This window comes from Neodiprion virginianus, chromosome 4, assembly GCF_021901495.1.
Source record: "Neodiprion virginianus isolate iyNeoVirg1 chromosome 4, iyNeoVirg1.1, whole genome shotgun sequence".
NCBI lineage: Eukaryota > Metazoa > Arthropoda > Insecta > Hymenoptera > Diprionidae > Neodiprion > Neodiprion virginianus.
Genome location: NC_060880.1, coordinates 239,289 through 257,928, shown reverse-complemented (window position 1 = coordinate 257,928; position 18,640 = coordinate 239,289). Strand labels below are relative to the sequence as shown.

The 18,640-nt window shown below is 40.7% G+C and overlaps 4 protein-coding genes across 16 annotated transcripts in view; 1 reads left to right on the top strand and 3 right to left on the bottom strand.

The window, feature by feature from the left end:
• Nucleotides 1–174: 174 nt before the first annotated feature.
• LOC124302229 (high affinity copper uptake protein 1-like) lies at nt 175–8,743 on the bottom strand. Of its 11 annotated transcripts, none has more exons than XM_046758169.1 (6): nt 8,451–8,742; nt 2,600–2,643; nt 2,431–2,569; nt 2,099–2,331; nt 1,705–1,758; nt 175–1,207 (listed from the first exon to the last, which is right to left on the bottom strand). In XM_046758169.1, exons 2-6 carry the CDS (start codon nt 2,623–2,625, stop codon nt 1,006–1,008), a joined length of 654 nt encoding a protein of 217 aa, XP_046614125.1. In that variant the 5' UTR covers nt 2,626–2,643; nt 8,451–8,742; the 3' UTR covers nt 175–1,005. The 11 variants fall into 11 exon arrangements, with proteins under 11 accessions (XP_046614125.1, XP_046614123.1, XP_046614122.1 ...); XM_046758167.1 differs by having other exon boundaries at nt 2,600–2,625; nt 8,451–8,741; XM_046758166.1 differs by lacking the exon at nt 8,451–8,742 and adding an exon at nt 5,761–5,899 and having other exon boundaries at nt 2,600–2,625.
• Nucleotides 8,744–9,607: 864 nt separating this feature from the next.
• Nucleotides 9,608–11,108, top strand: LOC124302226 (BRISC and BRCA1-A complex member 1-like). Its single transcript, XM_046758155.1, has one exon. It carries the CDS (start codon nt 9,769–9,771, stop codon nt 10,738–10,740), a length of 972 nt encoding a protein of 323 aa, XP_046614111.1. The 5' UTR covers nt 9,608–9,768; the 3' UTR covers nt 10,741–11,108.
• Nucleotides 11,109–11,155: 47 nt separating this feature from the next.
• On the bottom strand, nt 11,156–13,575 carry LOC124302225 (zinc finger protein 696-like). 2 transcript variants are annotated; one of them, XM_046758154.1, is made up of 4 exons: nt 12,875–13,575; nt 12,176–12,744; nt 11,687–12,053; nt 11,156–11,595 (listed from the first exon to the last, which is right to left on the bottom strand). In XM_046758154.1, exons 1-3 carry the CDS (start codon nt 12,989–12,991, stop codon nt 11,720–11,722), a joined length of 1,020 nt encoding a protein of 339 aa, XP_046614110.1. In that variant the 5' UTR covers nt 12,992–13,575; the 3' UTR covers nt 11,156–11,595; nt 11,687–11,719. The 2 variants fall into 2 exon arrangements, with proteins under 2 accessions (XP_046614110.1, XP_046614109.1); XM_046758153.1 differs by having other exon boundaries at nt 11,156–12,053.
• A 151-nt stretch (nt 13,576–13,726) lies between these two features.
• Nucleotides 13,727–18,640, bottom strand: part of LOC124302207 (laccase-1-like) — a 21,417-nt gene continuing 16,503 nt past the window's right edge. For both annotated transcript variants that reach the window (XM_046758104.1, XM_046758103.1), the window contains 10 exons: nt 18,204–18,280; nt 17,375–17,676; nt 17,044–17,254; nt 16,710–16,963; nt 16,514–16,637; nt 16,205–16,428; nt 15,923–16,109; nt 15,567–15,782; nt 15,260–15,478; nt 13,727–15,164 (listed from right to left, as the gene is read on the bottom strand). In XM_046758104.1, coding sequence (XP_046614060.1) covers nt 14,728–15,164; nt 15,260–15,478; nt 15,567–15,782; nt 15,923–16,109; nt 16,205–16,428; nt 16,514–16,637; nt 16,710–16,963; nt 17,044–17,254; nt 17,375–17,676; nt 18,204–18,273 — 2,244 coding nt within the window. In that variant the 5' untranslated portion in view covers nt 18,274–18,280 and the 3' untranslated portion in view covers nt 13,727–14,727. The remainder of the gene's footprint in view (nt 15,165–15,259; nt 15,479–15,566; nt 15,783–15,922; nt 16,110–16,204; nt 16,429–16,513; nt 16,638–16,709; nt 16,964–17,043; nt 17,255–17,374; nt 17,677–18,203; nt 18,281–18,640) is intronic.

Here is an 18,640-nt window from a genome sequence, read left to right as displayed (position 1 = left end):
GTTTTTCTTCAAATTACCCATACGATTACACAATATTTTACGTAAATCTTTTGCCTTCTTTCTTTTTTTGTTTTTAATTAGAAATATCACGTATATACCTGCAATCATTGAAATTATTTCGCATCCTTAATCATATTTTAATACACTACAATCGAAATACATACAACAGATGAGTTATTGTGTTGCTAATTTATTGAAAAGTTCATGTCTTTCATATGTAGAACATAGAATCTGATATCTTACATATTTTGCGTTGTCTGTTGAAAAATCTTCTCACAGATTGCACGCGAGGCGAGGGAAATCGATAAAAATGAGGATGCGAAAAAAAGACTCGCATAGCCTTATTTCCGAATCACAGATTCACACCTTATTATAATACAATATTAATATATTGGCGATATATAGGTAGTAGTATCAACCATATGTACATATGATTAATAAATTATAAATATAGGTCAATTTAAAAAGTAGCGGTTTTTTTAAATTCTTAAGTCTAAATACGTATTTAACGTAGGTATAATATTGTTTTCGAGTTTCACCAACTGTTTGAGAAATGTTTTCTACCAAAAATTAATTACCGATATAACCGAAAGAGATTTTTCATGCCGCGAAATGAATTATTACTGTATTGGAAAAAAATTAGAAACCCGAAAAATATTAGTAGTTCACCGCATATCACTGGCAACAACCTATCGTTATAATTTTATAATTAGTATTTTTGATAACTATATGATGTTTCATGGAAGTCACTAAAATCTGTTGTTGAACAGTAATATAATTATAGTCAATACAATATTTCCTCGGTATAAAATAATTTTTTTTTTTTTTTTTTTTTTTTAATATTTCAATTTTTGAATTTTTAAACGACTCATAAAATAATAATAATAATAATAATAATAATAATATCAACAACAACAACAACAACAACAATAATGCTATGCGTATATTACTTGGGATGATTGTGCCTGTCAATTTTACGGTCAGTATAGGAATACCTACTGCGACTCAGTGACAGTGTTCCGTAACGTCAACAATAACGGATTTTTTCCATCCAAAAAGGAAGTAGCCAACGGCGGCACCAAGAACAACGGCAAAGCACAACCAAACGTTGTACGTCATGAATATCAGCATTAAGAAATACGATATAATTATTTGCACGATGTGAAGGAACGTTTGAAAGGTGTGCATCCAGGAGAGCATTGTTGGCCTGCGAATAAAGCGAAATTAATTTTTAACATACCGAGACTCATACCGTATATTTGCGAGCATGAGACGTTTGGAAAAGAAGATTCTAGGTATAATAGCTATGAAGGTATAAAGCTTCTCATGCGGCCGTGCTGTTAACGAAAACGCGGAAATTGTTGAGGCATGCTTCACAGACGAATCCGCGGTGGTCGATGATCGACAAATTTATTGTATTTTCCAGTGATTTAGCAGCCGTTAGTGAATAAATATAGGGAATACTGTTTAGCCCTTGCAGTTAATGGTTGTTCGGTGCAGCTAAAACTAGTTTAGATTGTGCAACGGAATAAGGATACGAATTAAGAAGACACAGTGTATTCGTGCACTCGGGACGGGGATAAGAAAGAAAGACGGTTAGACATATATCGAGATAATCGTTATTAGTCGTGCGAGGTGTTAAAACACATTTCCAACGATAGGAGGAAAAGTTGCGAAGAATCGACCGTTAGATCGGTTACTTACGGTTGCTTGTGTATCACCTCTCCGACCATACTAAAAAGAAAAACATAAAAAAAACTAAAACGGTGAATTCGCATCGCGACAAACTCTTTACGAATGTCTATACGGCAATTTTCATTGTAGGTAAGAGGCAAAAGGTTGAGGTCTCGTGATTATGGGGGGGGGGTTAATTGATTTGCTACATCCGATAATCAGTGAACGTCGATGATGGTCTTTATACGTGGTATCATAACACAACGAGGGAAGTCTCGCTGCACTCCGATTATGTCGTTTACTTTATATTATTCGGTCAGAGTTGTGTCTTAAAATTAATTACAAGGAGTTGGGAAGGAGAACATCAGGTGATGGGTGAGGGTAAGCAACACATTGCGTAGCATATGAGATGCGGAATACTCACTGTACAACCCTGTTGTCTTCGGAAACAACGTTCTTCTCCTGCGGCATGGAAACGCTTCGATACTGCAAAGCGTTGTACGTCCTCCAGAACAGATATTCCCGGTAATATTTGAGACCCTCGTAAAGTGCGGCCATTATTATTATACCTATCATCGATCCCACCAGGCTTCCGATCGAAGAGACCTTCCACGAGTCGAACAGAACCGTCTCGCAGTAACCACCGTGAAACGCCATCTGGGACGATCCAGATTTATTGGCTTATCGTTAGAGGCGTCTCGTAAAACACCGAACACGAGATTAGTACATCATGATTAAATCTCGGTCTTGTATTACCATCATTCCGTGCATCCCGTGACCGCTGCAGGCTTCCGCGGATGATCCACTGGATGCTCCTACGTGCTCCATGCTGCCGCTGTGACCTCCGCCTCCCGCATGCCCCATCATGTGTCCTTCGTGACCCGCGTGCCCCATCGTGTGTCCTTCGTGACCCGCGTGCCCATATGACGAATTTAAGTGATCATCGGACATCTGGAAATTTTTAATAAACTATTCAGGTATTTAAACCGGCTCGAAGACTGACCCTTAAACGATACAATTAAGTTAAAACTGTATTCATCGCCGTATAGAGAAACTGTTGGTACCAATCTGGTTGTGCCTAGATGTGTACTCGATAGATTTCATTTTTCACAATAACCCGTGCGGCTTAATATGAATGTTATACGACGAGAAATAAACGAATAAATTGATCACTATGATCATTGTTTTATATTTCCCCAAAAATAATCATTGTTATCGATTTCCAGAAATTATCAATTCGAATTTCTGCAGCCGACTATCATTGGGTAGTGCTCTGTTTCATCTAAAATCACGCTAAAGCGTTTGCATATCCGGCTGGGATATACCTGAACCAGTTGCAAAAATAGGTGCAACATGACTTTATACCAACTGATTTTCATCACGTTTTTTAAGATTACACATTAGGTATGCATGTACGTTCAACGTAGCAGAAGAGGACACAGCTTCGCGAAGGTGGCACATAGTGTATTACGAAACCGTTATTTGTTATCAAATTCCCGCGTGCAGAATAATATCGCAAATTGCAAATGGTTAACGATAAGACCCAGCAACTGGCTGCACATGAAACTTGGAGCGTGGTTGCGTCCTCGGTTTAATCGCTGACCGCAAATAATTGATTCTCAAACTGAAACTCGAACTATATAACCAGCTGCATCTACAGCTGGTATCTACACTAGACATGTACTATATTCAGCCACTGCCGCGGCCACCACGTTGGCTGATACATGCATGCGCGTGTGTAAATGTGAGGCCAAATTATCCCTATATGTACAGCTTACCATGTTTCACATTTCATATCACTCTTTCTCAGCTTAACCTGACGACGTATTAATCCATCAATTAATAATGTCATTTGCGAAAAGTGACCAAGTCGTTGACTATCGATTATAACTATATAGGTATAGTACAACTATTTTATATTTTACCTTCAAGTATCTCAAAGTCATAAATTCGAGTAAGATAAAATTCTTATACCCGTGGACGCACATCTGGAATGCCAATCTCATTTGAACCATATAAGAACGTCGATCAGCGCCGGCTTTCAATTAGCTATACAATAGCAATACTTACAGGAACACGCGTATAACATCTGGTTCATCGAATATAGCCATTCTCGGTGAAGGTTTTCATTTCTCTGACGGCGATAGAATGCCTTGCAGTAATTGACTTCGATTTAAAATGGTCACGCACTTTCTACCAGCTATGTTATCATATATGGTTGCAGTTTTGTAATAATAATTTTAACGGTCATATCGGTATGGGTGCAAAAACGAGGTCTTCGTCGAAATTATCAATGGATAATTGAGATAAGAAAAATTCCTGCAAGGTTTGCAGTTGAAACTATCGTCTGAAAATCTTCGCACACATATGCGTATAATCTGATTTCAAATTAATTTGAAATATGCCGAAGGAACGGAGTTAGAAAAAACGACAAGAATGGCAGACCCGCAGGGGCCAGACTTTCTAAATTATAACACGTGGATCGAGATTCGTGAACTCCTTTCAATTACACAGGGTAAGCAGTTATATACTTAAACTGCATAAAAACTTACAACCCTGGCAGCGCTGCAGTGTTATATAATGTAGACTTTTGTCTCTTGCCCGATCAAGATTCACTTCAGAAAAGTGAGGAAAAACACATTCGTGTGGTGTACCGATAATAACAGAACGGCAGAATAAAATAAATGACACCGTACGAAGAACCGCATATCCTCAAGTGGTTTATATTATTAAAGATACGTTGTTATTCGAAGAATTCATTACATTGAAATGAAGAAAGCAAAATACCACGGCTGATAAGGCGGGACAGGAAAAACGAAGAATACGTGTGACCAAATCAAGTGTATTAACCGGTTAACTGGGAAGCGTTTTTCCAGCTTTCGTGTCGAAACTGATATAAGCAAATTAATCACCAAAATACGCAACAATTTGTTTCTGGAGGTTTTTGATGCTGCGGATTCCATTCCCGTACAGTCGTCTCTGCGGCTCTGTTCAAAATTTACGTATCCAATGACACCATTTTCAGGCCACGAATTCATATTTTGTCAGAGTTGTTTAAAAATGACCCTATTGATTTTGAGGCCGAAATTTGGAATTTTATCATTCTTTTCGTATCCGATAAAACGGTTGTATACAAATTCTTCTGGTATTCGGTTGAAAACTGAGAAAGTTACTCAAATTTGTACATATATGATATGATACAATACCAGTTGATCGGTTAAAATCTTACCCTTTCGCTGTGGGGTATATTTACGGCATTATTACCGACTTTTTTTTACAGACATTATCGATACAGAGAGGGAATCAGAAAATAGAAAATACGTCGTCCATTGTCGGACAAAGGAAATACCTTGGACTTCTTGATGACTGAAGAATTTTCAATCAAATATGTCGATGACGCGCAATGAATTTCTTTGTTGTCTAATATTTATATCGTACCGCATCAGAAGCCAACGATCGTGCTGCTGTGATAGGCGAATCATTCGTGGCGTCTGTCATTGGAAGAATATCATTTTCCATCAAATGTTTAATGTTTGGAATATCGGAACATAACGCAGCAGCAAGCGGCGAAGCCGATCGATCAACATTAACTCAGAAATTCGCATACCGAGCAAACGAACACGCCTTTGAACATCTGGTTGACTGTTATAGTTACAACTGCGATTGCACGGGTATTCAAATTTAGTAGAAAAAAAAGGCAGCTTTGTTCGATTCATTGCACGCTGGCATTACACGTGCGGAGTAATAAAATGAAAAATCACAGTGTGATAATACTAAATCGTGAAGGAAAAACAATATTCTTTGTATTTAATGATCAACTTGACATTTTCTGTACGATGTACGCGATTACACGTACGCACGTCTTTCGTTACGCGTTTCGTTCTCGCTCGGAGTTTACGACGGGAAAAACACCTGTTGGCGGTAAAAGTTTGAGCAGACGAAAAACAAGAAAGAACAAAAGAAACGTTCCAATCGAGTCGTGAATTTTAGGTATTGGAAGATAACACTCTGCAGGAGGAACGTTCGTAAGACACGGTAATACGGAATACACAGGCTTATAGATAGTTGTTAACTGTCCTTACCCACCGTCATTCTCCCAGAGAGACCACAAAAATCTGATTAGTCGCACTGTCATCACACATCATATATCATATGCTGCGACGATCACGGTTCATTATAAAAACAAAAATACCAAGTCTGCATATGTAGATCGTGCACCGCGCCTCGAGGATCTACGTGATCGTATATCGTGAGTGGACAACTTTGGAACTAACCGAAGGCAATCGTACCTGTTCGGTACTTTCACCAAAAATCGAGATGTCGACATGAAATGCTGCTGCAGGAGAAATCGAACGGCCAATTTTATCTACATCGCGATCGCAAAATACGGAATTACACATCTATCTTTATAAAACAGTTTTGATTTTTGTTTTGCCCCCTTGAATGAAAGTTTCTATGATAGAAATGAAAATGTTCTGAATAAGACGAAAGTTATTTTTAAGTCAATGAATCACGAACTAAACAATGATTGTCTCACAAGGAATTCTGGGATGTCGATTCCTCCGATTTTTATCTAATTCATACATGTTGTAGTGCATCGAAAACTAAGAGACACGTGTTTCTTTTTATATGCCAATAAACGGTTTGGAGGGGCGAAAATGACCCCTAAAGATGAGACCCAACAGGTGGTTTCTGAGTACATATTTCGGATAGAAGCGCTTCTTGTATATTCGAATGAGACCATCGCTGAAATGTTTCATTCGGGAAAAGAATGAACGTTTCAGCGTTGGTTTCATTCAACTACTTAATACATCAAGTGCATCAAGAAACCGAGACCCATTGGAAGCCCAACCTTGGGGGTAGTTTCCCCCCTGTAAATCGTTTATCAGTAGATGAAAAGAAACTACGTATCTTTCAGTTTTCGATGCATTACAACATATATGAAATCGACGAAAATCGGAGGGATCGACCGATCTAGGGTTCCTTGTCAGTGTATCAGGTTGCAGGCCGCCTTGTGCAAACGGTACAACCTCTCGGATACAACCGGACGACGGATGTCTCACGATGAGACAATTATCAATTTTCCTTCTCTCCCGGCAATCGCTGCATCAGCATAACCAGTATATAATATTCGATAATTTTTCAATCTACCGTATAATATTGGCGTATTGGGTGTGCCTACGGATCAACTGTGCAAATAAAAATTCACTATATTTAGGTATACGGACAAGAAAAAGGAGGCAATTTTTTCCAATGAGCAAGATGACTATATATGAACGATTTCAGAATCACCAAGCGGACACGGTTAGTCAAATAGGAATAAATTATTTTCGTCATTTGTAGGGGTATGTCAAAGTTGCGGAGAGAACGGACGGTACGAGGAGGTCTATACACATATATAAAAGAATTTCGAGGTGAGGGGAATTCTTCCCGTCAAGGAATTTCCTTGATGAAATTCCCCAAGATGATAAGCGTAAGCGTCAATAAATCGGTATGACTGAAGAAACACACACACGTATTGTAATGATGAAAATGATCGCAGTAATAGATATTATACGTCATACGATATTAGAACAAAACCGAATATCGAACATTTAACCGCTGCATACCGGAATATTTATATAATTGTTATAAGCAATTTTTTTTACAACTCTGTTGTCCCTCATAAACGATTCGGATCATAAAAACAATGGTTTGAACATCTGAGAAAATATTATCGAACATCACGCTTGAAATGAAATGCGACGTAAAAAGAAGCGACGATAGTGATTATTATTCAGCGTTTAGCACTAAAATTACACAAATTAATACGGCGCTATTTGTACCAATACTGGTAGTTAAATCAAAATGACTGCTTTAAAAAATACGTAATAATAGAATATTTTTATATAATATTGATACAATCATTTTCCTTCATTACGATTTTTTAAATACCAGACACCTTGACTGGTGTGGTAGTTCCTAGTGTTAATATACGCATTCCTCGGAATTTAGAATATATATCTTATACCGCTTGTTTTATGCACACCATTGGTTGCAGAGCAAGTGGTACAGCTTATAGGAATAAAACGCGCACGCTCCCTTATGGTTACATCGTCGAGTTTATAATCAGGGTGGCGATAATAATACACGAATGTTTATATTGGTCTCAATTGGTTCAATTGCAACGAATTAATATAGCATGTTCGATGTCAATATAACGAGGTGCAGCTACGTACGCTGTTTCATTCTATGTCCTACGTAACGCCATGCCAGTTACTATAAAAATAGGTACATTACAATGGTGGAAATTTTAACGTTGGCGAAGAGATGTTAAAGCCTTCGGAAATTACGCACCTGGGGATGACGATTAATTAAATTGTTGCGCGTAGATGCTTTGTAGATTATTTGTGCGTAGTGTACATTTGTTTCCAAGTAGTTGAGAGACGTGTTATTGTCAAACAAGCTCGCGACGCTCCCGGTTTTTCCCAGTGTCAATAATCGCCGACAAATATTGTGGTTGATATTATTCGTGGATAATCGTATTGTTTAATTAAAACGTTCACGAATCATCCGCTGAGGAGCAATAACCGCGTAAAAGAGGATTAACAATGATCTTCCCAGTTGACAGAGAACAAGGGGGAAAGTATTTTTTGTACAAAATTTACCCACGTCAGAGAAACTCAGAACGCTGCTGATCTAATTTTTTATATTTTACATAAGTGCAACTGGCGTGAATCACTAACCTAGGTCACCATGGGCAGAAGACTAGGATTAGGAAAGAGAAAAAGACATACCTTGAAAATTTTGAGGTTATGTTACGCTGATATCTAGGACGCTGGTCCTCACAGATTGAACAAAAATTAAACACAAATATCCCGACAAACAAGCTTTGTTCTTGAATGACAAAATAGTTCACCAGCAGGTAACGAAGTGACCCATTGGCATGCGACCAACAACTTTCACGTCGACACAACTACCACAGATTGTATAAAACTTTGTGAACGTGAGTGAAACTCTCAAATCAACACAGACCACGTTTCAGATGCTACGTTCGGTGTGCGCACTGATCTCTATATGACAGTGTTGCCAGAATGAGTTATGATTTAGTACTAGACGGCAGCGCCACACCGTAAAGATTTCGAAATTTCGTACTAAAATGGCGGTCACTTCAAATGAAACAGAGTACGTAGACAGTGATAGTTGTGGTTGATGTTGGTATGCAAGTGTCGCATACAATATCTACTGACTGAGCACAAACATGCGTCCTCTGAGATTTCTGTTTCTATTCACATAAAAATTGTACAATGTATAAATAAAAATCCTAATTACGGCAAAGGTCATTAAATTAGTGTATAAAATGTGTAAATATAACCGTGTAAATCATAAAATGAATCCTGATAATTATGAATGTACTGTAATATGTAGGATAAATTAGGTCTGTACAAATTGATTTAGAAATTGATTACATTTTCGTATAGATAAAAATTGTGTGAAAGCCAGATATTCAAATCATTTCGTAGTTTGTACACAACCATTGAACTTTGAATGATCTACAGTTAAATGTACACAAACTGATAACCGAACAATCGCGTCGTCTGCAGTTCTGGCCTGGCGGTCAACGGTTTTATGCGATATAGTCGGTGGGAGCCGCTGTAAGACCGTGGCTGTGAGTGCGTCAAGATCGTACTAGCTTCAAGCACAAGTAACGTGCATAGGCTGCACTCGTTCCAGTATCACATACTTCAGTCAACGTAATAAACTCATGTCTTCACTATTAGATTTAGTGTCTCGCTTATGGAATTATCGGAGAGTGCTGTTGCGACGTCACACAACGGTATCGCGTTGGGAATGCGTCGTAGCTTGACGCCTGAACCGGCGTGACGTCATAAGTGCTGCTAGTTTTTCGCATTACCGCAAGATGACGGAATTTTTATTTCACACTTTCTCGTCTATCCTGTTCTTTATCCCATGACCGCCACGACCTGGGCTTCACAAATTGCATTGTTTGCATCAGTCATGGCATCAGTTGGGATTATTGTTGGCATATGACTGCGTTTGACGTGTGACACACAGCCAAGGTTATAATCGTTGAATGTTGCCAAGTAGTGAAAAATGATAGATAATCAGGATTCAAACGATGAAATACAGTCGATGGCGCGGAGGTTTCAGACTGTAACAACGATAGAGAACATTGTGAGTGGTGCGAGACAGGCTACGCAGCTGACTAACCCACTAACGTCGATCCGCGAAAACCATCTCGCCGCCACTATGCCAACGCAACATCACAATAAACAGGACGTGAAGAAGGAAGTGGGAACATGTAAGACTGACGAAAGTGATATGGTGCGCTCGTTGCCAGAGATTAATTTGCCTGAGAAAATAGTACTGATAATTGACATTACCAAAGAAAAGGACTGCACCCAATTCAAGTTAGGAACAGGAGCTACCTACATGCCTATGTTTTTAATCAAAAGAGTTGTTGAAATTTTTGTTGGTGCAAAGTCGATGATCAATCGAAACCATGAGTTTGCCATAATGACTCTATGCTCCGAGTCGATCAAGTGGGTTTGTGACTTTACCGCCAACATCAAAACTGTCCTCAATACCCTAGATTCCCTTGTGGAAGAGAAACTGAATACAGATGACACTTCATTTGACCTGAGCCAAGTCTTTGAAGCTCTTATCACTCACACCGATTTGCCAAGATACACGGAGTCCAATGAAATCCCCTCGTTCATCACAAGGGCTATATTAATCTACTCGCGGTCAAACTGCATTCCCCGGTTTCGAACAGGGAATAAATTTTTCGAGCTGTTGTCAGATAATCCATACTTTGTACTGGATGCTTTGTTCGTTCACGAACCGCCAAGTAGCGAGAACATGTGCGAGGAAGTTTATAATGAGCTCACAGCTCTGGACGCTAAAAATTTATCTTATATCCTAGAAGTTGGAAGAAATGCCACGAAGCTCCATGACAATATGGCTAAATTACTCGCGCATCCTATGCAGAGGCCCTTGCAAAAGAATGCTTGTTACACCATTTGCATACCTGGAACAAAGGAAGAAACTCACTCAAATGTTTAGTAATGATTTTGTTACTCCGAGACGATATCATTTACTTTGATATCGTCCTTGATCTCGTGATCATCCTAATATGTAATCTGCAGTTTTACTTGTAGCATCAAAGACCTATAGGTGTATATTTTCAAATGCTTGGAACATAAAATACTAAGGCATTAAACTTTATGCTCGGTCAATAAAAACAATTAGGATTCAACTCACAGGGTTCAATTCCCAATTTCATCATGAGCTATTCCATTTGCAATCCTTATGTTTGTAAAAATTTTGTAATGTCATCACTTTTCAATTTCTATATAGTGCATATAATAAGGCTATTATAACAAGCCTCACACGCTTTATTGTTAAGTGTACGACTAATATATTGATTTTCTTTAAAGGCTGCCTGTTGAGATTGAATTACCAGTATCCCTTCCTGTTAAATTTATGTATTTACATAGTAGTTTAATAACACCATATTTTATTTAAGAAATATTGCTTATAGGTAATTTCTAAAACTAGGTTTCTTGCTTAACGAACTTCAAATATCTCCAGCAGTGAGGATACGCGTAGTTTAAAGTCGCGAGGCAAAGAGTGATTTGAAACACGACAATCGTATTTGCTTTGCGACAATATATGAAATTTGACAATGCTTATAGATGTACGAAATCGTCACACTTTTTGCGGCTCAATAAGCTCGTTGGTTATTTAAAGTTTTGTTTGTGATCGCGTATTGCGAACAATAATACTCTTTTCTGCGTACTATTGATGGCAAGGATCGCTCTAGACACTGATGCATAAGTTCCTCACTGACGGCACAATTCGAGGTATAATTCCTCTGTAGAACTTGTTTCACGATTGCCGTCGATTTCCGTACGACGACTGTAATTAATGCGGCGAGGATTACAGAACTAAAATCTATAAATCCTCCATTCAGATCGTTCGATAACGCGGCGGGGATTACAAAACTAACCTGTAAATTATCCACTCAGATAGTTCGTGGCGCCTAGCAGCGTCCCGCTGCAACATGGACAGTCAGTTTATCTCGCCTGGTAAATGTTCGGTTGCATCTGGTGCAGACGAACGGTCTCTCGCCGGAATGAACACGTTGATGCCTCACCAAGTTCGAAGCGTGCGCAAACTTCCGTCGGCACTGATTACACTCGTACGGTTTTTCCCCTGTGTGCTTCCGGCGATGTTTGTTCAGGTCGCCTGCATGTGTAAACCTCTTCTGACAAAATTCACACCACAAGAAACGGCCCCGCCTTTTGGCGCTCAACAGACTACCGTCCGAGCCGCGAACTTTGACGGTAATCGCACACGCGGGAGGTCCAGCCGGCCTATTCGAAACAAGTCAAGAAATGAAAGAAAAAGAAAAAAGTGGAAAGCTATGAATATTAGAAATGATTCAGCGTGCTTGAAATCTCTAATCGGTATGATTTTCGATCGTGGTCCAACTTACGATAAACTGTTCACTTTCCCCTCGGCGGTACTCGCGGGTGTTCTTGACGCATTCCGTGACTTTTCCGGAGTAATTGTTTCATCAGCCATGTCGCCAATATCTGAATGGTCATTTCTAAGGCGTTTGCAACATGGGTTTACCACTCTTTTCGTTCCTTGTGAACCCCCTGATCGCCGGTGGTCGTCGGAAGGACGAAGAGACGGGCTTAGCGCCGACGGGAAATCCCCGGAGCATTGAGGACTCGCGTGACGGATATTTCTGACTTCAGACGATACGCATGCATCACATATTACGGACGAACCCTCAAACGCTTCAGACTTCGGCTCGGCATGGGACGGAGATGCGACTTCCTTCGCTGTCGATCTGATAGACGCAGATTTCTCACTGTTCTCATTCACCTTTTCGCTACTTTCCCGAGGTCCTTCTTGCGGCAACTGCAAGTTTACATTAGGCTTTGTCTCGCAGTTGTCCTGATGCTCGATGCCGTCGCTGAAATTCGGATCCGGATCTATCTTCTTTATCAATCGTTCGATTTTCGCAATGCAGACTGCGCATACGGTGTTCAAAATCTGCAAAGTGGAAAGATTAATTTTTCTACACTTTGCACGTCAATTTTCTGACCGAAAAATGCTGTTTAGATAGTTGCTCTGATCATTGTTAAAGACGGCGAAAATAGAAAATTGAAAAATGTCAACTCACAATGAGCTTCAGGTTGGCTTTCTCAATGAGGATATGCTGCCTCTCTTCGCTTCCGTAGATGGCAATTTTGTGCTTGCGAGCGCAGATGCGGCACCGTCCAAGAGCTTGACACGCCATATTTATGGGTTACGTCGAAAGTTGAGTTTTTGCAACAAATTAACTCGTTATAATTCGATCTACGTTGGGAATCAATGCAACTGTCCTGACCCTCCACGTATCTGCAGCCCAACGTCGCTGACCAGCGCTTGCCGAGGTATAAACGACAACTGCCGGCAAGTGGCTGAGATACTATGGAGAAGGCCGACCTGTCGCGCGTAAGCAGCGTGGTGGGGGCGTTGGGGAATACCCGTCCGGAGTTTCCAATTAGATCGGTGATTTTTTCTTGACCTCTTCTGTTGCCGCCATATTCATCCTACTGACTCTCTCTGGACCGTTGTGTCAATTGTTACTTCCCTATTCCTCTCTCTGATTCTCTGTCTCTTATCCTTTCCCTTTCCACCGCATTGTTCATTCCCTGTACCGCACTCTTTTTCTGTACCAATCTCCTTCCTGCTAACGCATAACGCTACGTTTCTGCACACACTCTCTCAAACAAAAGAACGCGATAGAATTGCAGGTGTGTACTTTAATTGAGAATTATTTTATTTCGAAAAATGACTAATTGCAGCCGTTATAATTCACGAACTGGCATTTCCTTTGACGTTAATGTTCACTCCTGACTTTCTATGTTATCTTTTACAGATCATAGACTTCGAAATATTATTTTTATCTGCAACAATCGGGATAAGCTAGACTTCTTGTTGCTGCACAACGCAATTTATTTACACACGTGATAGAGAAACCAATTATTCGTACTTCATTCATAGATTTTATTTTTAATATACCTAGGTATATGTGATGCAGGGCAAGAATATGATGCGACGAACTGGTGTGTTCAAAATGCGTTGGTCCCTTTTGTCCTATAATAGTAGTAAATCACGAGAATCGTATCAAATACTTATAGATCTTCCATTCACACGTTATTTCTAACACTAAAAATACTTTTAAAAAATCACACACACGCGCACTCTCACAAATACTGTAGCAAAACTCTTCCGTATAAAGATCCTATTGTCGATTAACGATTTATGTTTGACACGTATCAATTAAGTACTTGCCAACACATAAATATATCCGTATCACAGTAATAAGTATATACAGTATGCTTACACTTATATAATATCCAGATCATTATACACCACGCACCGTATAACCTATTTCTAGTATCGCTGATATTACAAAATTATCATAACCCAATTTAGTATGGGAAGCGATGGTACGCGGGAGTTACGTGACGCGATTTCCTGCGTCCCAAGTTAAAGTAACCGCGTGTTTGAATATCCGTGGCTATGATATTAATCAAGGCATAAACAATTGGCCGTCCATACAGTGCCTGTTGGAAATTAAATTATAAATTAATAACTCGTCGAATTCTTCATTCCCGACATACGACTCTCTCTGTCTTCCGTTTTATTCGTTTCATGTGTTCCTTCTGTATCCTATAGATTGTAATACCTGTTAGTATCAGTATAACCAGAAGTTTCATGTAATTTTCGTATCACCGAAGGAGAAGATAATTACGTCTACTACGCCGATATATTTTAGACAAGTTTAACCGTCATTTCCCGTCGTGATAAAAGAAGAACATTACGCCCTTGTAACGAATTAAAAATGCGACTTTAGAAATATTTCAGATGGCAATAAGTTCGGTCGTTTAAATCGTTGCTACAGGTAACGGAAAACGTTGCAAATTCGTACCTGTGAAAAGTCACATCTCGAAAACCATCATTCAATTGTTCCATTCGGTGATCATTTTATCGATGAATACTATTGGCAAGTAAAAGTGTGACTATTGAAAAAACGATCTTAACAATAGAAATTTCTTTGGTTGAAGACGCTGAACTGGCCTTCATCGTCAAATCGCGAACGACCGAAGAAAGCCATCGAATTATGATGAGCTGTTCTCTGATCACAGTCTCGTTTTCGGTGAGATCTGACATCGCGGTCGTCGTCGTCGTTGGCGTGGTCAATGATTTTTTCGTAGTCATCAACTCCGTTGTCGTCTCCGTCGTTTGTGCCGTCTCCGCCGTTGTCGTCGTAGTTGCTTCCGGAGGTCCAATTGGGGTGTAGCTTCCACATCGTGGAAACTTGTCAGGTACCGGTGGAAAGTCCTCGTGCTCACCGACTTTGAATATCAAGGCCATCCCAAGTTCAACATGAAACTCGATGTGGCAATGGAAGAGCCAATACCCTGTTAAATGGTCAATAACATTCTCTTTCAATCTACTTGTGCATCGGTCAGTATAAGGTTTCCGTGCTTCTTGAAAGTTCATTCGAGTCGCTTACCGGGGTTGTTGGCGTGGAAACGGACCACCGTGTAACCTCCATCAGGAACGGTTACTGTATCCTTGATTGGGGCCTGACTGAGCTTTCTTTTAATAAGACCAGCAGCGTCTAGTCTCTTAACTTCATCAACTGTAACATTTTTCCCAACCCTCTCCATGGCGACAACTCGGAAGTCGTGACCGTGTAAGTGAAACGGATGGTTTGCATCATAGGTAAAACCTGTTGATTGAAAATAAGATTTATTGTAGTCGTTGGATTGAAACCCGAATGCTGAACTCAGTACTCTCTTATCAAACCGTGGGTTTACCTTTGTCGATTAGAACGAGCTCCACCACGCTTCCCAATTTTACTTGGAGAACGTGAGTGCACGCGCAGTAGTTATCTTCACAATTTGTAACGCTACTTTCGTTACAGAACTGATCAGGCCGGATCGCTTCGCGTTGTGAGAGCAGTGGAAATTCCGGTAGTTTCATTGATATGTAATTAAGTTGGGGCGTAAATACCCTTTGACTGTTGTTTATCACTAAAAAGGTAGAAAGATTATATCTCTGGATAAGAAGATACTGGAATGGGTCACTTGGGAGACACTTGCACGTGTGTTCATAGTTCAGTGTAATTTATCTGGTTATAAATTATTCTTGAATACGAGTGATGAAAAACTACCTTTGTGAAAGCCGTAGAGATCTTTCCGGTGAAAATGGGGGTTATCTTTTGCGTAAAAATCGTAGGAAATATAGAACTGGTAATCCGGATCTTTGGTGTTGGCCTCGTCGTCGGGATCCAGAGAATACAGCAACGGTATGCTGATCGTCGCATTATTTTCCATGCCTTGATTCAGCGCATTGACTTGCTATTGCAGAGCAGATAAGAGATGCATAAATTACGTGTCAATTTTCCGAAGAAGTATTATTCTTAGCTGCTCGTCGAAAATGATAATGAGCTCACCAACGCTTTCGTTGAGGTTGAAACATTTCGCTCGTAAGACACAGTTGCGGTTGGCTCGACCTCGGGCGCTCCCATATACCGTAGTATTGCTACCTGGTTTGCCCTGGTGAACCGCTCATCGCAGTCCATAAGGCCCCGGAACCGAATCCAATAGTTGTCCTGCTTCTGGTTTGCCTGGAGGATAAAGTCGAATCTCTCCCCAGCGTAGGTAACTAGCGATTCGGCTGAAATCGATCGTGTGGGTTAATTAGACGTTGTAATCTACATATATGAGCTAGGTGGAAACCCTAAATTTTTCCCTCAACTCACCTTCGACGGGTTGGATGTCGTTTCCGTCGGTGCTGATTACATAGATGGTGTGATTGTCGATTGAGATCTCTATTGGACAGTTGAGGAACCCGGCGTTTATCACACGGAATCTGTACCTTACGCTCTGAAAGAAGTTCGAAACGGTTAGCTGCATGCACATGAACCCACACGCTGAGTCAATTATGTCAACACATACCTCTTTCACGACGAAAGTGGCGAGGGGAGTTTTGACACCATTGTGGCGACCGAGGCCGTTCACCAGAAGGTTTACGGGCTTGTTGTCACCATCAGCGTGGTGGTGAGCGAGAAACTTATCGGCGCCGGTCTTGTGATCCCAATCCATGACGATCATCGTGTGCTCGATTAAGTCGTAGTACTTAAAGTGAGGGTCCAGACGAGGTGGAACGCGGACTATGAGGGGGCCGATAACACCGTCGCCGCGCTGAAATCCTGCAAATCACAGAATTTTTTGTCGATGAGATTTGAGAAGAAATAAGACATGGGTGACCGGGTCTATCCCCCGTACTCACCGGAATGCGAATGCCAAAAGTGGGTCCCGGAGGTGGCGGCGACATAGTGATACCGGAAGGTGGCTCCCGGATGAATCGGGCACTGCGTTACATAGGGTACGCCGTCCATGTAGGGAGTGCTGCGATGGTGTTGTCCGTGCCAGTGCATGGTCGTGCTCTCCGCGGGCAGCATGTTGTGGACGTCAACTATTATCCTGTCCCCCAGGCAGACCTGAATGAATGTCAAAGGAATTAATAAAAAGATATGCGTTATCGGTAATCGGTCGAGCCTTGTGCATTATCTTGATATATACTTTACTTTTCTCGAGATTCAAGGAGGAATGGCGCCTACCTCGATCGCGGGTCCTGGCATCTGCCGGTTGACTACGACGAGGGATCGCTTCACGCCGTCGGCCGGAATGCAATCCTGCCTGAAGCAGTCGGTTATATTTGAGAAGCAGTCGAAGCAGGCTTTGCTCATGGTGTGATAAGCCTCGAGACGAAAATCGTAGCGACATTCCATGGAGGGCTCTCCATCCCTGCATCTTCGTCGACAGGGGTGTTTGCTCCGGTCCGTAATTGCCTCGCTTTCGGAGATGAATTTTGGCTCCATGAACGACGCGGGTCCCTCCTCAGCAGCCGTTATCACCGTCTCTGTATGCAAATGTAGAGTAAAACACTACTAATAGACCACATTTCGTCAGAAAAAATATCACACGTAGTTAATACGTCCATGGGAATTTGTCAATTATATATAGCCTCACATAACTGCGTCCTGAGATTCCGACAGCTAGTATGTACCTACTATTTATTTCTTTATTCCATTTTTCTTCTATGTGCGAATTAAGTGACAGAGAAGAAACAAAGTAATAAAACACGTACTCCCGACACTATTTAGAAATATGATGAAAAACTATTTCACTCAATTCAATTTCATGCCGATCTTGGCAATCGAAGAAATGATCCAAGGGGGAAAACAATACCGTATTGTTACTAATATAAGCCGAGGTTTTCTTTTCGTCAACAGCATCCGCCAAAATCATTCTCGTCTTGTACGCGGACCCGTCTTAGGTGCGCACAACTAAGAAAAAACGCCCTGAACTACTGTCTCAGAATTGGGGGTCAGCTTGTACTCGGAACAATACGGTATTTCAATTTGTTCAAGGTGCGTTTATTCTCACCTGCAAAGGCTTCGTAACCCAGAGACATTATCTGTGCCCCCAATACCACGAGTTCCAGGCGTAGCAGCATGTTGGATCTGAAACCCATAAAGGAAAATAGGAAAATTAATCCCTTCCCGTCCCATTTAGCTCGACGAAATCCTGGTCCAAGCGATAGGGGACGACGCGACGCGGGCCAAATAGGCCAGATTGATGTTCAGAACAGCTGTGTTTTGTCCCACACGCCACATTAAGGGGTTATACGCAGTTGCGAGGCTCAAAAATAAGGTTTTTTTACGATTTTTTTGTGGACACAGCTTTTATTTACTAAGTACAAGTAATAGTAATTCTGAAAGAGCACACTTTGAAGAATATAATTTTGTATTACTCGTGTCAAAATATTGATATGCACCGCCTCTGCAGATGATGTCCTGAACGACATCCAAAAAAAGGCGCTC

Coding starts and splice junctions, on each gene's coding strand:
- LOC124302229 (XM_046758160.1), bottom strand. Junction 2,332..2,430: donor ACGGGATGCACGGAATGATG/GTAATACAAGAC, acceptor GGATCGTCCCAG/ATGGCGTTTCACGGTGGTTA. Junction 1,759..2,098: donor GAAGACAACAGGGTTGTACA/GTGAGTATTCCG, acceptor TCACCGTTTTAG/TTTTTTTTATGTTTTTCTTT.
- LOC124302226 (XM_046758155.1), top strand. CDS start 9,769: ATGATAGATAATCAGGATTCAAACGATGAAATACAGTCGATGGCGCGG.
- LOC124302225 (XM_046758153.1), bottom strand. CDS start 12,991: ATGGCGTGTCAAGCTCTTGGACGGTGCCGCATCTGCGCTCGCAAGCAC. Junction 12,745..12,874: donor AAGCCAACCTGAAGCTCATT/GTGAGTTGACAT, acceptor TCCACTTTGCAG/ATTTTGAACACCGTATGCGC. Junction 12,054..12,175: donor GGGAAAGTGAACAGTTTATC/GTAAGTTGGACC, acceptor TGTTTCGAATAG/GCCGGCTGGACCTCCCGCGT.